Below are 14,659 nucleotides of genomic sequence, written 5' to 3' on the forward strand. Positions count from 1 at the left end.
GGAGAAAGTTTGTATTCCCAGTCTGTACATCATCTGTGGTTTTATTGTACAAGACTATCTAATTAGGAGGATCCGCCCATAAGTAAAACTGACATTTTAAAAACCAAGGACCACTTGAGGAAACTCAATGAGCTGAGAAGGGATTTCTTCTAAAGGTTTGTGGGCTTTCATACAGCATATCATACAACATAACTGTTAATGTTCTTTTTTATTATTACGTTATTGTTTAAACAAGTTGTTGATGTGTTGTATTTCTGTTGTGTATTAATATTCCAACATTTAGAAACAAACAAACAACAAACAAACAAACAAACAATATATATATATATATATATATATATATATATATATATATATATATATATATATATATATATATAATATATGTGTTATAGTTAATATACACATAATGTATGTCTATAATACAGATAGTTTTCATTAATAAAAAAAATCTTTATTATTTTATTAGTAGTTGTAGTAGAAGTATTTCTGACAAAAGGCCTAATCAAAATAAGTATTATTGCTACAATGAATCATTGGGTGTAACAGGTATTTTTATTTCTGTTTTCTTTTAGTTGAAGCTTTTTAGCAATGTCCTTTTCACCTTCACCTGGTTTTATTGTTCTGCTATTTTCCTGCATCGTCATTCTACCAGACTTCTCATCTGCACAGGGTAAGAATATTTTATTCAGAACCTGTAGTACTAGATTAATGTCCAGTTATGTGACACAGAAATAAATAAATCTCTGTTTTCACTTATTATCGGACTAGCGCATTAAAACAGCTTATTTTTTGTGTTCTTGTCAGAGTTTGTTAACCTTTCAATGTGACCCAAAGTCAAGTGCATTGAACTCACTTGTGGGAACATGTCTAATACATGTGCTTACACACAACAGCAGATTATTACGACTAGGCATAACAAACAACGAAAAGCAGTGTATAGTTAAAAAACAACCATGGTATTGGAATTAATGTAACAACTATAGTCTTCTCTTAGAGATTATTTTTAACACAAGCCTAGACCCCACCCCCATCCCAGTTATTGTGGAATTTTTGATTGTCAGCATCAATGCTTCACAATATAGCCACCCTTTAGAAAATATAGGGTGCTGGAGGAGTCCATTGATAGCAATGCAAATGAAAAATATGAGAAGCAGGTGGCATGAAGGAAGAGATCAAACAAGCATTTATAACATTGAGGTATTAGCTACCAAAAATACCACATCAGACTATAGTGGTAGGATATACATAGCCCTTGAAGAATTTCACTTTTACTCAAGAAGCACGTATTGGAAGGTATTGGCATTTGCTGTATTATTTGACCTTATGAAGGGAGCTGCAGTGCACGATGTGGAGAGGATTACTACAGGGGCTATGCATGCCACTGCGACTACAACTGTCTGCTTCATAAGGAATGTTGCTCTGATTATGAGGGGCTTTGTACCACAGGTAAGACTGCTATTTCTATTTTTATTTTATTTTTATAAAACGTACCTTTGAGATAAACGTGATAAATCTCTTTGTCAATATGCAAAGGCGTTAAACTCATTTGTTTGTTTCACAGCAAACTCCTGTAAGGGGCGCTGTGGAGAAGTCTTTCAGCGAGGACGGAAGTGTGACTGTGATGCTGGCTGCTCAGAATTTAATCAGTGCTGTCCCGATTATCAAAGCCACTGCTTAAAAGGTGAGTTTAATATCCTACGGGTTAGATTTATTGAACTGGAGAATCCACAGGATGCTTAAATGTTACCTGTATAGTTAATCAACCTTCTCATAACTACTATACTTTAAAAAAAATTATATGTGCATTTTTATTGCAGAAACTCCAAAAACAACTGTTGCTAAGCCCATAATTATGCACACCACAACAGGAGCGAACATCCCTGAAGTGCAAGGTAGAACAGCTGCTTCAAAAGCAGTATTATACAATAAATGCATGTGTTTATAAAACAGCTCACCTTAAAACTTAACACCTTATATATATATATATATATATATATATATATATATATATATATATATATATATATATAAATATATATGACAAAACAAAAACATTGATTTGGCTATGTTATGCAATTCCATCTTGACGGTGAAAAAAAATGGTTGATTTTGTTATGATCTCTTTTTTCTTCTTTTTCTAGCAACAAAGAAATCAGCAGTATACCTGTCTCCTTTAATTCAGAAACTAGTTCCAACAACACAGTCATCAGCTACCACAGCTTCCTCCAAGTTTCAAGCCATTGAAACAACAGCAACTGATTCCAACAGTGTGAATGAAGAGATGATCCAAGGTACAGTAAGCAGACAAACCTGTCTCAGTTCAAAATAGAGTTTTTAAATATCATTAACACTCTACACTGTAATAGCACCCCAGCAGTACATTTGCATCTTTTTAGCAATTTGTTATCAACCAAAATAAAAATGCAGTTATATTTGTCACATAATAAATAACATATACAGTAAAAGGCCCACTACAATGCTTTTTATGAAGTTTTTAGCAAGCAAGCAGGGCAAAATTGTTGCTAAGACCAACATACAGAAAATGTTATACTTAGGAAACAAACTTATTTTCAAGACAGGAGATGGATGCCAATATTCCACAAATAATTTTGGATAAAAACAAATTACAACTGATATATTTGGAATATGACCAGTCTTGAAAGGCATACTTGCAGCACCAAGTAAATGACCCATTCAGACATCATGAATCACAAACAGCTGGCAGGGTGATTGACTGAGGGTGTATGAATCATGATTGGAGCAAAAACATTATGTTGCTAATACATCTCAAGGATAACAGCCTCGCAGCATGGGGGACAGGCCAGCTGCATGGCTGGTTGGCTACTCCTACCATTACATAGGCAGGTTCACACTTGTGGGCTACAGTAGTTTTGCTAATCCTACTGTAATGTGGTAAACACTTCATTTCCTCTCCTTTGGCCTCCCAGATCTGTCTGAAAGCCAGTTGATCACCCTATCCACTTTACCACCACCCAACCCATCAACTTCCAGACCTGTATTTACTACAATGCAACGAGAAAACTTGTCGTATCCTGAATTTCAAAGGGATGATGAGACAGTCTTACTTGGTAAGTTTGTATAGCTTCAAAAGTTGTCTTAGTAGAAAAGTTTTAACTATCTTAGTTAGGTACGTAATTTATTATTTATTTTTTTTTGTAGAATTAACTGAAGCAATGCCTTATCAAGAAGAATTCCTCATAACTTTTATGCCTTATCAAGAAGAATTCCTCCAAAGTCATTCATTTTCCACTGAGCCATCAGCATCTTCAAGTGTATTTTCCACCATTCAATCAACCACAGAAGCATCCACAAAGCCTGAAGAACATGTAGACCAACTTGTGTTAGAAAGTGAAACCACAAATCCTGTTGTTACTGGGCAAACTAATACACCTGCTGCACCAGTAAACGATCAGGAACCAGAGACCACATCAGAAAGTGGGTTTGAACCCTCGATGACAGATGCACCTGCGACTGACACCCCCTCACCGCCTGAGGGAGATGTTCCTTCAGCAAGCCCAACTCAGACCCCTGCAAGTACCAGCACTTTGAGTCTTACCACCACCGCACCTACAAACACTCAAAGTGACATTTTCTTACCAGGTATGAGCTCCTTATTTCTCATCCTAGGGACATTGCAAGTTTTCCTCTAAGTGTATCTGTCAGGGTATCACTGCACAACCCAGTATCTTCTTGCATTACATTTAACACACATATTCCTGTACATTTTAACATTACTATATTTTTGGGAGGTGGTCATATAATAATAAATACAATATTTATTACTGTTAAAATTAACTTCTATACTATGTTACTTGAATGTTTTTTTTATTTTATTTTGTTTTGTTTTGTTTTTTTTTGTAGAGTTTATGACTACAGTGTCAAACCTGGAAGATTCAACCTCACTTCCTCAGTATTCCACAGAGTCATCAACTCCTTTAATTGCCTTTTCCACCCCCCAGACCACCACAGTGGCGTCTGAAAAACCTGAACAACAGGCAAAACCGACAGCGCCCCAGGCTTCAGAAATCAGTACCACAAGACCTGATATCTCTGTTCTAGCGAGCATATCTGCCACAGATAATGTGGAAGAATTCAGCCCGACAGAGCTGCAGACCCCTGGAGGAGCACCAGCCACACCCCCAGGAGCAGAAAATATTCCAGATCCTGCTGTACCTACAGATACAGAATCAGTGACCCCTACTAACGGAGCTCCTTCATCAGCAAGCCCAACAACGTTCCTTGCAATCATGAGCACTCCAAGTTCCACCACCACAGTCCCGACCAGTGATGTTTTGTTAGCAGGTATGCTATAAATGCTGTTTACCATCATATGCAGATACTGCAAGAATGGCTTTCTGTAACCTACAGCATGCTGTATTGCAGATATAAACAATTGCTCTGGGTGCATAAAACAATCCTAAATGGTATTATCAAACGATCAAAATAGTCCAGGGTTGCCATGTTTGGTATTTACACCTGCAGGTGGCACATTTTCCTCTGGGATTTTTGTGGATCAGTTAAATCCGGACAGCTGGGGAGTTCCAGAAACTTAAGAAATGAACTCCACCCTGTTATATACTTGACAGCATTTTAACACACCCAGACTTTTCAAATATGTATAAGTTAAAATAAAAAAAAAAAAAAAAAAAAAACCTGCATTTCATTGTATTGCCCTAAAAGTATTTGTTAACTAATGATGATTGACAATATATTAACTTGAACTTGATTTGAAGGTGATGATATGCAATTTTCTACATTTGTTTAGATGACAATGATGATGCCAATCTCTGCAGTGGCCGACCAGTAAATGGGATAACGACTCTACTAAATGGGACAATGTATGTATTTCGAGGTAAGATAGAATATTATTTTATTTTTTAAATCACAAACTAAATCCTGTAGAATATATCCCCTTCAGTCACTGCGTGTGTAATTATACCACATTAAATTCCCTATTTTCTAATACAAGTTTGTTTTGGCAGGGCAACTTCTCAAACGCCATAGAGCTCACACAAACTGTTTTAAAATTTTTAAAAATTAAAATAAAAAATATGACCAAAGGGGATATGAATATATTTTCAGTGAATATTAGAGCACTGGGTGCATGGTGGGGAAAATGAGTTACTCCATTCTTAATATTATTAAGATTATATATATATAAGTATATATATATATATATATATATATATATATATATATATATATAAAACAACTGTGGCCAAGATGTGTCAGTCATAGTTCAAGGCAGCTACGTGATCTCCATTGTACAATAAAAAAAACAAAACAAAAAGGAAGAGTTAACGCTTTAATGATACATTCTCTTCACCCCACAGGACACTGGTTTTGGATGCTCAGTTCCTATGGGATAGTGGCAGGATATCCTCGCAGGATCACAGACGTTTGGGGCATTCCCTCTCCCATTGACTCAGTCTTCACACGCTGTAACTGCCAAGGAAAAACCTTCTTTTTCAAGGTATAGGCTTGTAGGCAATCTGACATTGTTTGCAAGGGTCATTGCTTTATGATTGCAGCCTGTTCATTTAAGGTTTTATTGAGATACAGTGCACAATAACATTTTGCAGCTCTAGAAGGGTACTAAAAGATCCAAATACAAGTCAGTTTTATCAAGAATTTCTTTCAAACTCACAACCTTGTTTCATGTTTAAATCCACAGGGCACCGAGTACTGGAGATTTGAAAACGGGGGCATGGACCCTGGCTACCCCAAATTAATTAGCAGTGGCTTTGGAGGGATTAAAGGAAAAATAACTGCTGCTCTTTCAATTTCTTCAACCAGGATAAGACCAGAATCAGTTTACTTTTTTAAACAAGGTTGTGTTTTTTTTTTTTTTTAATTCAAGTGGTCATTAAAAATACAAAATGTCTTTTGGAAAGGGGAGGTGGATAATGCGTAAATGAAACTGTGTTAACCTGGAAAAGCTGCTTACAGCAATCCAGGAAATCTTTTTAGGATATACAGTACAAGAGTGATGTTCAGACAAATGCTGGATTAAAGTTCATTTGAATATTACTCACAGATTAGTTTAGTATGCACTCTGTAGTTTATTAAACATACCATAAGGAGAAAATGTACACAACTATTAGTGAGACTGCAGGCATTTTTTTTTTATTTGTATTCTTCTTCCAGACTTACTAATGATTGAATGCATTTTATTTTGTAGGTGGTTTAGTCCAAAAATATTCCTACACTCAAAACCCTCCACAAACCTGTAAGAAGATGCAGACTCAGTACTCCATCTACAGCATTAGGAACCGGTTTGCACGTCAGCTTAGCAGTCAAAGCAAAAACACAGGTAAGCATCAGCCTTGTGTTTATCATACTAAAAAGAAAAGCTGTAGAAGAAAACAATTTGCACATAAGCTTCTTGGGAACCTTGATTTATTTTTTAAAAACGTGATACAGTAAAGTACTTCTGCAGACAGTTAAAAACGGAAAGCAGGCAAACATTTAATTTTTATTCTTGCCTCTTTACAGTTACTCTTGGCCAAGAAATCAATATAAAATTACAGTGGAGAGGATTTCCCACATCAGTCACTTCGGCTGTATCAGTACCCAATGCAAAGAAGAGAGATGGATATGACTACTTTGTGTTTTCCAGGAGTAAGTGTTAAAAATTATCAGCTGCCATAGACGAAGAAATGCTTTATGATCTAACAAATATATATAACAAATGGCAAACAAATGTTCCTGAACAAATAGTGTTTGACATAAAATCATTTAAAATCACTTAACTCGTTTTGCTGTACACATACAGCACATCTGGTTGGCAATATATAGCTGGTACGGTATTTTCAGTTAGATCACATCATGTAGGCTTTCTCTCTGCCTTTTACTCTAAATTAGTGCCATCGCGCCCCCCCCAAAAAAGCCCTACTATAAGACGTCTTTAAATCCTTAGCTGGCTCCCTTTATAAGTGAATTTCATGGTTATAATTTTGCCTTTTTAATGCTGTTTTCCTTCCATGTCTATGACATGTTCCCATCATATATAGTACAGTAAAAGGGTCAACTGATAAACTCCATCCAGAAATTGGGAACTTTCGCTCTAGTTTCTAACAGTATAGGAGTTGGACAACTTATAACATGGGATGTAGGTTACCATGACCAGCTAGGAAGACATTTCAAAATTGCCTGAGGGATACTGGACTATTTCTCAATAATTCACTGCCTCCAGTTCCATCAAGGAAGCTGGAGTGCAAATTTGCTGCAGAAACCTTTTCTCCAGAATAGCAGACACATCATTTTAAATCATTCCTCATAGAAAATTTTGTAGTCTTGGGACAGAGGTATATAACTTGCATATAAAATGAACCAGTCACGTGAGGGCAAATTAAGCATTTCGCATGTTTTGTTCAACCAGTGTCTCTCACTCAAAATACAAGGCTGTGTTGCAACAAAGAAACACCAAACTGTTCTGATTCTCGTTCATTTTATTTCCACAGCTCAGTACTACAACATTAATATTCTTGCTGATCAACCGACTGTAATCTACCCTTCACCTTCTTTACAAAGGCAACAGAGCACAGCAAAGGACTGGTTCAAGTGCCCATAGCGATACACCTGGGTAATAACTTGGAAGCAGACAGACATCGGACAACTAATAGTCAACTTTTATTAATAAAAACAAAAAGCAATACAAGCAAGTACTCAAAACTTCAGAAGTAAAAAAACTGCACTATTTAAGCGGTTTTAAATTAGCAGTTCACAGCTACAGGCAGTGCAGAATTAGCACTTTGGCTAACTCATATTTCCTCTATTACACCTGCCTCTACTGCCCATCGCATGGCTTCCACCTGCAGAAAAAAAAAAGAGAAATGTATTAGGAAGGTTTGGGGTTTTATTATTTTTCATAGAAAGTCAACTACAAAATGTATTTTGAAAAATAAAACATATCTATATTAAAAGGTCGCTCCATATTCTTCATTTCACTGGTGTGGGTCAGAGCTGGGAGCTGAGTTATCAACATCCTGCTCACCTCTATGGCGGGTTATTTGACGTCCCTGGGTTTCTGTTTTCCCAGACTGAGGCTGCCGATTCACCAGCCTGAAAGGCTTGGGCTGGCTGCTGCTGGTGTCTGATGAAAAAAAAAAAAAAAAGTGTAAATAAATATCAAATATATACATTTTCAGCATCAGACTATTGTATGAAAAAGAACTCATTGTAACAAATGCATACACAAAACTAGAACACAGCTCACCATGATTTGTATAGCCTCAAGAACCACCATTCCAAGTTATCAAAAGTGGTGAAAAGTTTCCCAAAACCAAGACTATCTCCTAATATGGTCATCTACTCGACCTCGTTCTAAAAGCCTGAATCTTCTCTTTCAAGCAAGCAGGGCTGTCTCTCACAGTGCCAGAGTTTAAAAAAAAAAAAAAAGAAGGAGTTAAAGGGCCTGGTCACCAGTGGTATATTTCACATTGGGCGGACCCTAGAAGGTTAAAACCCTAGAAATAGCCATTACAATCTATTTCTGCATGTCCTGCACAGACCTACAAACCGTTACATACCTGCTGATGAGCTGGAGGGAAGGTCCTGGCTTGTGGAGGGGAGATCTGCATCACCGGATGGCTGACCTGATTCTTCTGCTTCAGTCTGGTTCTCCAATTCTAGTAAAGCTTCAACTGCACTAGCCCTTAAAAAGACAGCCCTCACAATCTACTAATCTCACACAACACAACTTAATACAAGTGAGTCTAGATCAAAATTAAAAGTTAAACAAATACGGTGTTCTAAATTAAGCCAGCAACATAAAAACAGTTCCTACTGTACCCCTCAGGCTCTGCTTCCATGAGCACTTCGTCTCCTTCATCTCCTTGCCCAGCCTCGCTGATGGCGGACAGGTTTCCTGTCGACGTGGGGACCATCCGCACCGACTGAGAAGCATGCTCCGAGACATCAGAGGGGTGGTCTTCAGCAAAGACATTAACTAAGACAGAGACACAATCAAGGACCACTTTACCCTGAGAGACCTATCGCGACTCCAAACAGTACACTTGCAATGGTCCAAAAAAAAAAAAAAAAAAAAAAACACAACACCTTACTAATGCATTACATCCTATGCTGTTTAAACAGAAACCTGCTTTGATTTTTTATTAGAAAACTGTAGAGAGTGAAAGGGTCCTCCAAAATCTGTGCAGTTGGACAAAATGCAAAAAGCAATTTCACAACATATGATCATTCAAATGGCTGTCTGTACTGCAGAATTCAAAACAGTCCCTGTTGTTGCTTGTACTTGAAGAGCATTCAAGTACAAAACACACCCATGCACAAAATAACTTGGAAAAGGTCTGTACAATAAGAGATACAGAATGGTAGGTAATTACCTGGCACGGCAACCTGCAGCGGTGTGGTTGGAACACTCCGTGCACCAGACTCCTCTTCATGTGCCGCAAGGAACAGGGGAGTTTCGTACATTCCTAAACCTACAGAGCAGATTTTGTTTATAAAAGGGTGACATTTAAACTTTGCTCCCATTTTGAAATGTACTATTTTGTAGAAGAGATTAAGAGTATAACATTAAATCTGGGTTATTGCTGTACTTGCTGGGAGAGGCTTTGAGTTAACACTATACTATAACTAGTCCCATTTCTTTTGAAGAGATGGTGCTGCCGCATGGGTACACAGTCCAAAAGAATTACCATATGCTTGCATGGATGGAAAGGAAGCTCTTTTATCATGCGAGTACTACTAGAAACAACAATAAAATGTGTATTTTAAAAAACATTTTGGTAAGCTCTCCTCAATCCCATTTACAAAAGAATCTTTCTGGGGAGACATTTGTCAGCAACTCTAACTAGCTGATAACATCCTAAAACAACACCGGTTGGATTTCAAGATGCAACTGGGAAGAGTAATCAACTACCTCCTTGTGATGCCAGCTGCCCAAGGTCCGAGTGAATGGAGCCTGCATGGGGCATGTCATCAAGTGGGCCGAACCTGAATCTGGGAACTCCAGCAACCTGGGGAGAGCTACACACACAATGGGTCAAGCTTCAATAACGTCAAGGAAATAGGAGAGACACATGGTCTGAAATGCAAGACAACCACCTACTTGAAATCATCTTTACCAAGAGAACATTATAGTCCTACTTACTGAATAGCTTCAGCAAAACCATCTGTGCGATGAGGCACGACCAGTGTTGGTGTGCTAGGAACCATTCTATCATCGTCATCGAAAAAGTGTTGCTGTAAATCCAAGAAAATAGCACAGTAGGCAGAAAAGGTTGTGGAACAGAACAATTGAGACTGACCTACCCATGTCAAGATTTCTACAAAACTATTAAAAGATTACTACAAAACTAACTATAAGATTACTATAAAACTACAAGTTCTTAAAATGTGCCATTAAGTTCTATCCAATTCCAATTGTTACAGTATTAGATGGACAATCCTAGAACTCAGTTCTCACAAACTAACTTTTCCTGGTTCCTGTGCCTTTATAATTATATGTGTAATTGTTTTGACAAATGTGTAAAGAACATTCTTGGCAGGAACTGTTCTGTACAAATAGCCAGCCAGTATTAGTTACTCACCATGCCACTAATCCCAGGTGTCAGCTGAAGCCCTCTGCCTACAGACTGGTGACGGATAGGAATGCGCTGCACAACACAAAGGACACCAGTCACCAGCATGTTCAGCTGTGTGTGCTTCAATACAAAAGCAGACTCTGACCATGCCAGAGACTGACAATGACTTGGTATAAAAACAATGCAACTATTTTATCTGGTACAGTGGCAATTTTACCTGGCTATACCAAAACAGGAAACACTTTTTATTAAAAGTGACATTGCACAGATTTCCCTTCACTAAACTGCTGCTTTAACACAGCAGCTGTCACTAGTCACCCATTAGTGAGGTTTATATTAGGTTGCTTTCTAAACACAAGTTATAAGGAACGTGCTTAAAAATGACAAAGGACTGCAATATTACACATCTAGAAGGAAAACCTACTGCACTAAAGCAGTCAGAATTGTTAAATTATAGGAGAGCCACTAGGCACTTAAGTACTTGGCATTCCTTTGCATGATTTGTGAATATCAAAACCCAGCTATTTTGTGCATATGGTTGTACTCAATTAGTAATTTGCACTTTAGTCTGCTGGGTTTTTGATATTGCAAATAGGTCTCAAATTAAACATTTAATGGTCAAAAGTCAATCAACAAATTCAGGTTTATTCAATTCAATCTAGTGGTGGGAAGAACACAGGATGTTCATGTTCGGATATTCGCTCAATTTAAATCTTAGTTTGATTTCCCAAAAGTAAAAGGCATTACATTGCTCAGAATGCAGGCAGAGACCGCAGCAGGGGCAGGGGTGCGTATCCCGTGTGTGTGTGCCTGTGTTTTTACAGTAAGATGTTACAGAAACACGTCAAAGCAGAAAAAGATCACAGGAGTAAAGAATACGTTGCGTAGGCCTTACTTTACCCCAGTGAATTAACTACAGAACAATGGAGGCCAAATAGCAGTTCCAGGTAAACGTTGTTTTGTTTATTCCCAAAATAAATAGTACATAAAGTTGACACCGCATTTCCTAGGTCACGTCTACACAGAATTCCGTGTTATATACACAGGACATTTGAATAAAACACAAAAATAACAGCAGTGTGTTTCTAAAACACAAATGTAAAAAGACAACAGATCCTCTTTTCATCCCTATCCAATAATTTTGTTTATATCACAAAGTAGTTTTATGCAATTCAACATGTTCCACTGCTCTCTGCATCCTCTATTTTTTTTAATTATTTTTTAAAAGCAGCGATCTCAGTATCCCATGTAGCACTGCACACATACCTGATATTACAGCGACTCAGTAATCTGTATCATTGAATCTTACCTGTTGACACTCATCCAAGAATCTGGACAAGTAAAACACTCAAAAATCATGGTTAAGACCATGGATGAGGCCTACAGGGTTTTTATTCCGTTATCTTTCCTGCTTTCGCAGAACTTGCAGCAATTGCGATAACTGAATGTTGTGTACCAGCAGAACAGGGTTTTAGCCGAGTCTCAGAACAGAGTGCAGACCAGCCAACACTCCCGTTTACGTGAGGATCATCAAAAACAACACGTCAATTTCAATGGAAGCTCCTGAGAATTAAGACTAAGATTAAGATTAAGATTTGGAAACAGCACAAATCTTTTTTTTTTTTCTAACTGTATGCATTTCTCTGAATTTAAAGTATTATGAATTTTCTTGTTATTACTGCATCCTTGGAAGCGCTTTGAGATGGTGGTCCACTACGAAAGACTCAATTAAAAAAGTGAAAGATTGATTTACTGACCGATTGATTTGACTTGTGTGCTAAAAGGAAAATTTCAAGAACTTTTAAAAACAGCAAAACTGTTAGTTATGATGTTGACAGCTACCCGCAGAGACATTAGTACATGGTCTACAAGAGTAGTTAAAGTTGTGAATGAGGGATTTTCAAAAGAACACGTTTCATGGTAAGCTTGTCTCACACTGTGCACTTGTCAATACTGTGTACTGTTTTGCATGTTAACGTTGTTAAATCTGAAATAGGTACATTTGATGCAATATGCAGATGTTATGGTTGAAAACACAGATTTTGAAAGGGAATGCTTTTTACAAATGCACATTTTTAAAAGGCTAGCATGACCTATGGTCGGGAATTATTATTTATTTATTTTTAATTCCTTGGCATTGCCATTTCTTCACAATAAACAATGGCCATTTGGTTCTCATTTATTACATTCCACATAGTTGCAACAAAATATATACAAGCTATATAAAAATCACTACACAACAGTTACAGCAAGTTGGCCACTGTTTAAGAGAGTTATTTCAGAATGACAGGCTTGCCTTTTTTCTGTCATGAGATTCTGATTCGCTTTTTTGACCAGGACAGCTTTCCATAGAGAGCACTTTGCTTGCACGAGTATTATCTGGACTGTTTAATTTTTGCGGTCCAAAACTTTTAAACAGAGGCTCAAGAACTGCTGTGTTCATCCTGTGTTGTTTTTTTTATTTTATATATATTAAATCTCGCACATCACATGGAGCTCTTTTTAATTTGCCATGTTTGAAACATGTAGTGCAGCTTTAAATAAGTGTAAGGTATGTTTGTAATTTCTAGCGAATATGAACACCTGAATTTATCTGAATATATATCAGAATGACAGATCTAAAAAAAAAAAAATCAATTTGCCATAGGTAAGATTAACAAAATCATACTAAACCCCATATACCAGTAAAAACTTTGTGGGTAATAAATTACCACCTCACTCAACCTATATAACAGATGTTATATCTGTGTGCTTTGCCAAAATGCCAGATCAACAGCAATGCAGACTGAAATATGGAACTTCACACATTGCAGTTTAAATCAACCGGGAGGGGTGGGGGTGGGGGCGGGGCACAAAAAAAAACAAACAGGGACACAAAATCTGATCTTCAGTATAAACTGAAGAAAGTGGTTTCAAAAGAGAAGCTTGAATGTTATTTCTTGGTTTGCGAGTGCTCAGTAGCGTTGTGCACCTGTGGAGCCTGGATGGTCAGACTGGGTGCCAGGGAGTGCAGGTGTCTCCGTGGCGACTGAGGGTGCAGAGGGGCTGGTCTGTCGGTGCTGTTCGGAGCTGGCTGCAGTGGCTCTCTGGGTGGCTCGCTAGAGAAGGGGGACTCGGTGGTACTGCTACTGCCTTCGCCTGACAGAACAAACAACTCCAATAAACAACGACAGAGGGGGAGGAGAGCAACTGTTTAAAAACTGAACACATTTTGTCAAAGCATTACTTTCATTACATTTAGCAACTTTGCTGAGCAAACCTATATTTATTTTAAATACAGTCAACCCACTTGTAAAAGATACTGTCAGTTAGAAGCAGGTTTGACTGGAATTCTTTTTTAAATGAATCACCCTCTTAGCTTACCGCTTTCCTGTGAATCTGCTACTCTTTGGCTCATCTCGGTTGCTCCTAGACTCTCCTCATTCTCTGTGCCAGGGTCTGTCGCTTCAGCGCCCTTATAAACAAAAAGAAAACTTGACACATCAGTTCTTGCCAATTCTGGGTATTAAATGCCACCACTACAAATTAGGGAAAGCTGAACTGCAACTACAGGCATCTGAAAACAGAATAGTTCCTTAGGAAATTTTGCTTCACATGTGTATCAGATTCTCTTAAAGCTTTGCAAATTTAAATTTGTGTTCTTAATTATTTTTTCAACACCCCAAAAGGTGATTCAATGTAGAATTACATTTTTAAACAATGAAATAAAACAAAAGCAGACACCACAATGTGTAAATGTACTGCTTATTAACCCTTTTGTCTATTTAAACCAATACGCACATGAATACATTTCCTGAAATAGTCTATCCTAAAATTTGATATAAAAAATTTAAATTTAATATAAAAAAATCTTGGGATAGACCTGAAAACATTTACTGTCAACAAAAACAGAATTTTATTTACAGTAAAAGGCAGGAGTATTACTGACTACATGAAGCCTTTAACAAACAGTTCCAGGAACTCCGAGCGCCAATGCCAACAGTGGAGTTAATTTTGTAATGGGAGTGCTTTGTCTTACAGATAGCGTGTACAGTACACTACATGCCTCGTTACAGCAAAAACAGTCTGAAATATTTAGCCAAATA

The 14,659-nt window shown here is 37.4% G+C and overlaps 2 protein-coding genes across 3 annotated transcripts in view; one reads left to right on the forward strand and one right to left on the reverse strand.

Annotated features, from left to right (window-relative positions):
* On the forward strand, nucleotides 1–7,668 carry LOC121327350 (proteoglycan 4-like). Of its 2 annotated transcripts, XM_041271313.1 has the most exons (15): nucleotides 1–155; nucleotides 576–673; nucleotides 1,333–1,449; nucleotides 1,565–1,684; nucleotides 1,821–1,895; nucleotides 2,145–2,294; nucleotides 2,952–3,092; nucleotides 3,184–3,624; nucleotides 3,886–4,326; nucleotides 4,790–4,876; nucleotides 5,358–5,497; nucleotides 5,699–5,855; nucleotides 6,206–6,337; nucleotides 6,520–6,645; nucleotides 7,488–7,668. In XM_041271313.1, the coding sequence occupies exons 2-15, from the start codon at nucleotides 592–594 to the stop codon at nucleotides 7,595–7,597; spliced, it is 2,319 nt and encodes a 772-aa protein (XP_041127247.1). In that variant the 5' UTR covers nucleotides 1–155; nucleotides 576–591; the 3' UTR covers nucleotides 7,598–7,668. The 2 variants fall into 2 exon arrangements, with proteins under 2 accessions (XP_041127247.1, XP_041127248.1); XM_041271314.1 differs by lacking the exon at nucleotides 1,333–1,449 and having other exon boundaries at nucleotides 2–155.
* LOC121327349 (nucleoprotein TPR-like) overlaps nucleotides 7,637–14,659 on the reverse strand; it is a 25,696-nt gene continuing 18,673 nt past the window's right edge. The window contains exons 42-51 of the mRNA XM_041271311.1: nucleotides 13,938–14,028; nucleotides 13,546–13,712; nucleotides 10,581–10,646; nucleotides 10,142–10,233; nucleotides 9,911–10,017; nucleotides 9,372–9,470; nucleotides 8,818–8,974; nucleotides 8,556–8,680; nucleotides 8,021–8,119; nucleotides 7,637–7,838 (exon numbers count right to left, since the gene is read on the reverse strand). Coding sequence (XP_041127245.1) covers nucleotides 7,783–7,838; nucleotides 8,021–8,119; nucleotides 8,556–8,680; nucleotides 8,818–8,974; nucleotides 9,372–9,470; nucleotides 9,911–10,017; nucleotides 10,142–10,233; nucleotides 10,581–10,646; nucleotides 13,546–13,712; nucleotides 13,938–14,028 — 1,059 coding nt within the window. The 3' untranslated portion in view covers nucleotides 7,637–7,782. The remainder of the gene's footprint in view (nucleotides 7,839–8,020; nucleotides 8,120–8,555; nucleotides 8,681–8,817; nucleotides 8,975–9,371; nucleotides 9,471–9,910; nucleotides 10,018–10,141; nucleotides 10,234–10,580; nucleotides 10,647–13,545; nucleotides 13,713–13,937; nucleotides 14,029–14,659) is intronic.

The sequence above is a fragment of the Polyodon spathula genome, chromosome 14 (assembly GCF_017654505.1).
Source record: "Polyodon spathula isolate WHYD16114869_AA chromosome 14, ASM1765450v1, whole genome shotgun sequence".
Taxonomy (NCBI): domain Eukaryota; kingdom Metazoa; phylum Chordata; class Actinopteri; order Acipenseriformes; family Polyodontidae; genus Polyodon; species Polyodon spathula.

Bases quoted from the DNA above. Each gene is read 5' to 3' on its own strand.
- LOC121327350 (XM_041271313.1), top strand. From the start codon at position 592: ATGTCCTTTTCACCTTCACCTGGTTTTATTGTTCTGCTATTTTCCTGC. The intron at 1,685-1,820 runs GTGAGTTTAATA...TTTTTATTGCAG, and splicing joins TCAAAGCCACTGCTTAAAAG to AAACTCCAAAAACAACTGTT. The intron at 4,327-4,789 runs GTATGCTATAAA...ACATTTGTTTAG, and splicing joins CAGTGATGTTTTGTTAGCAG to ATGACAATGATGATGCCAAT.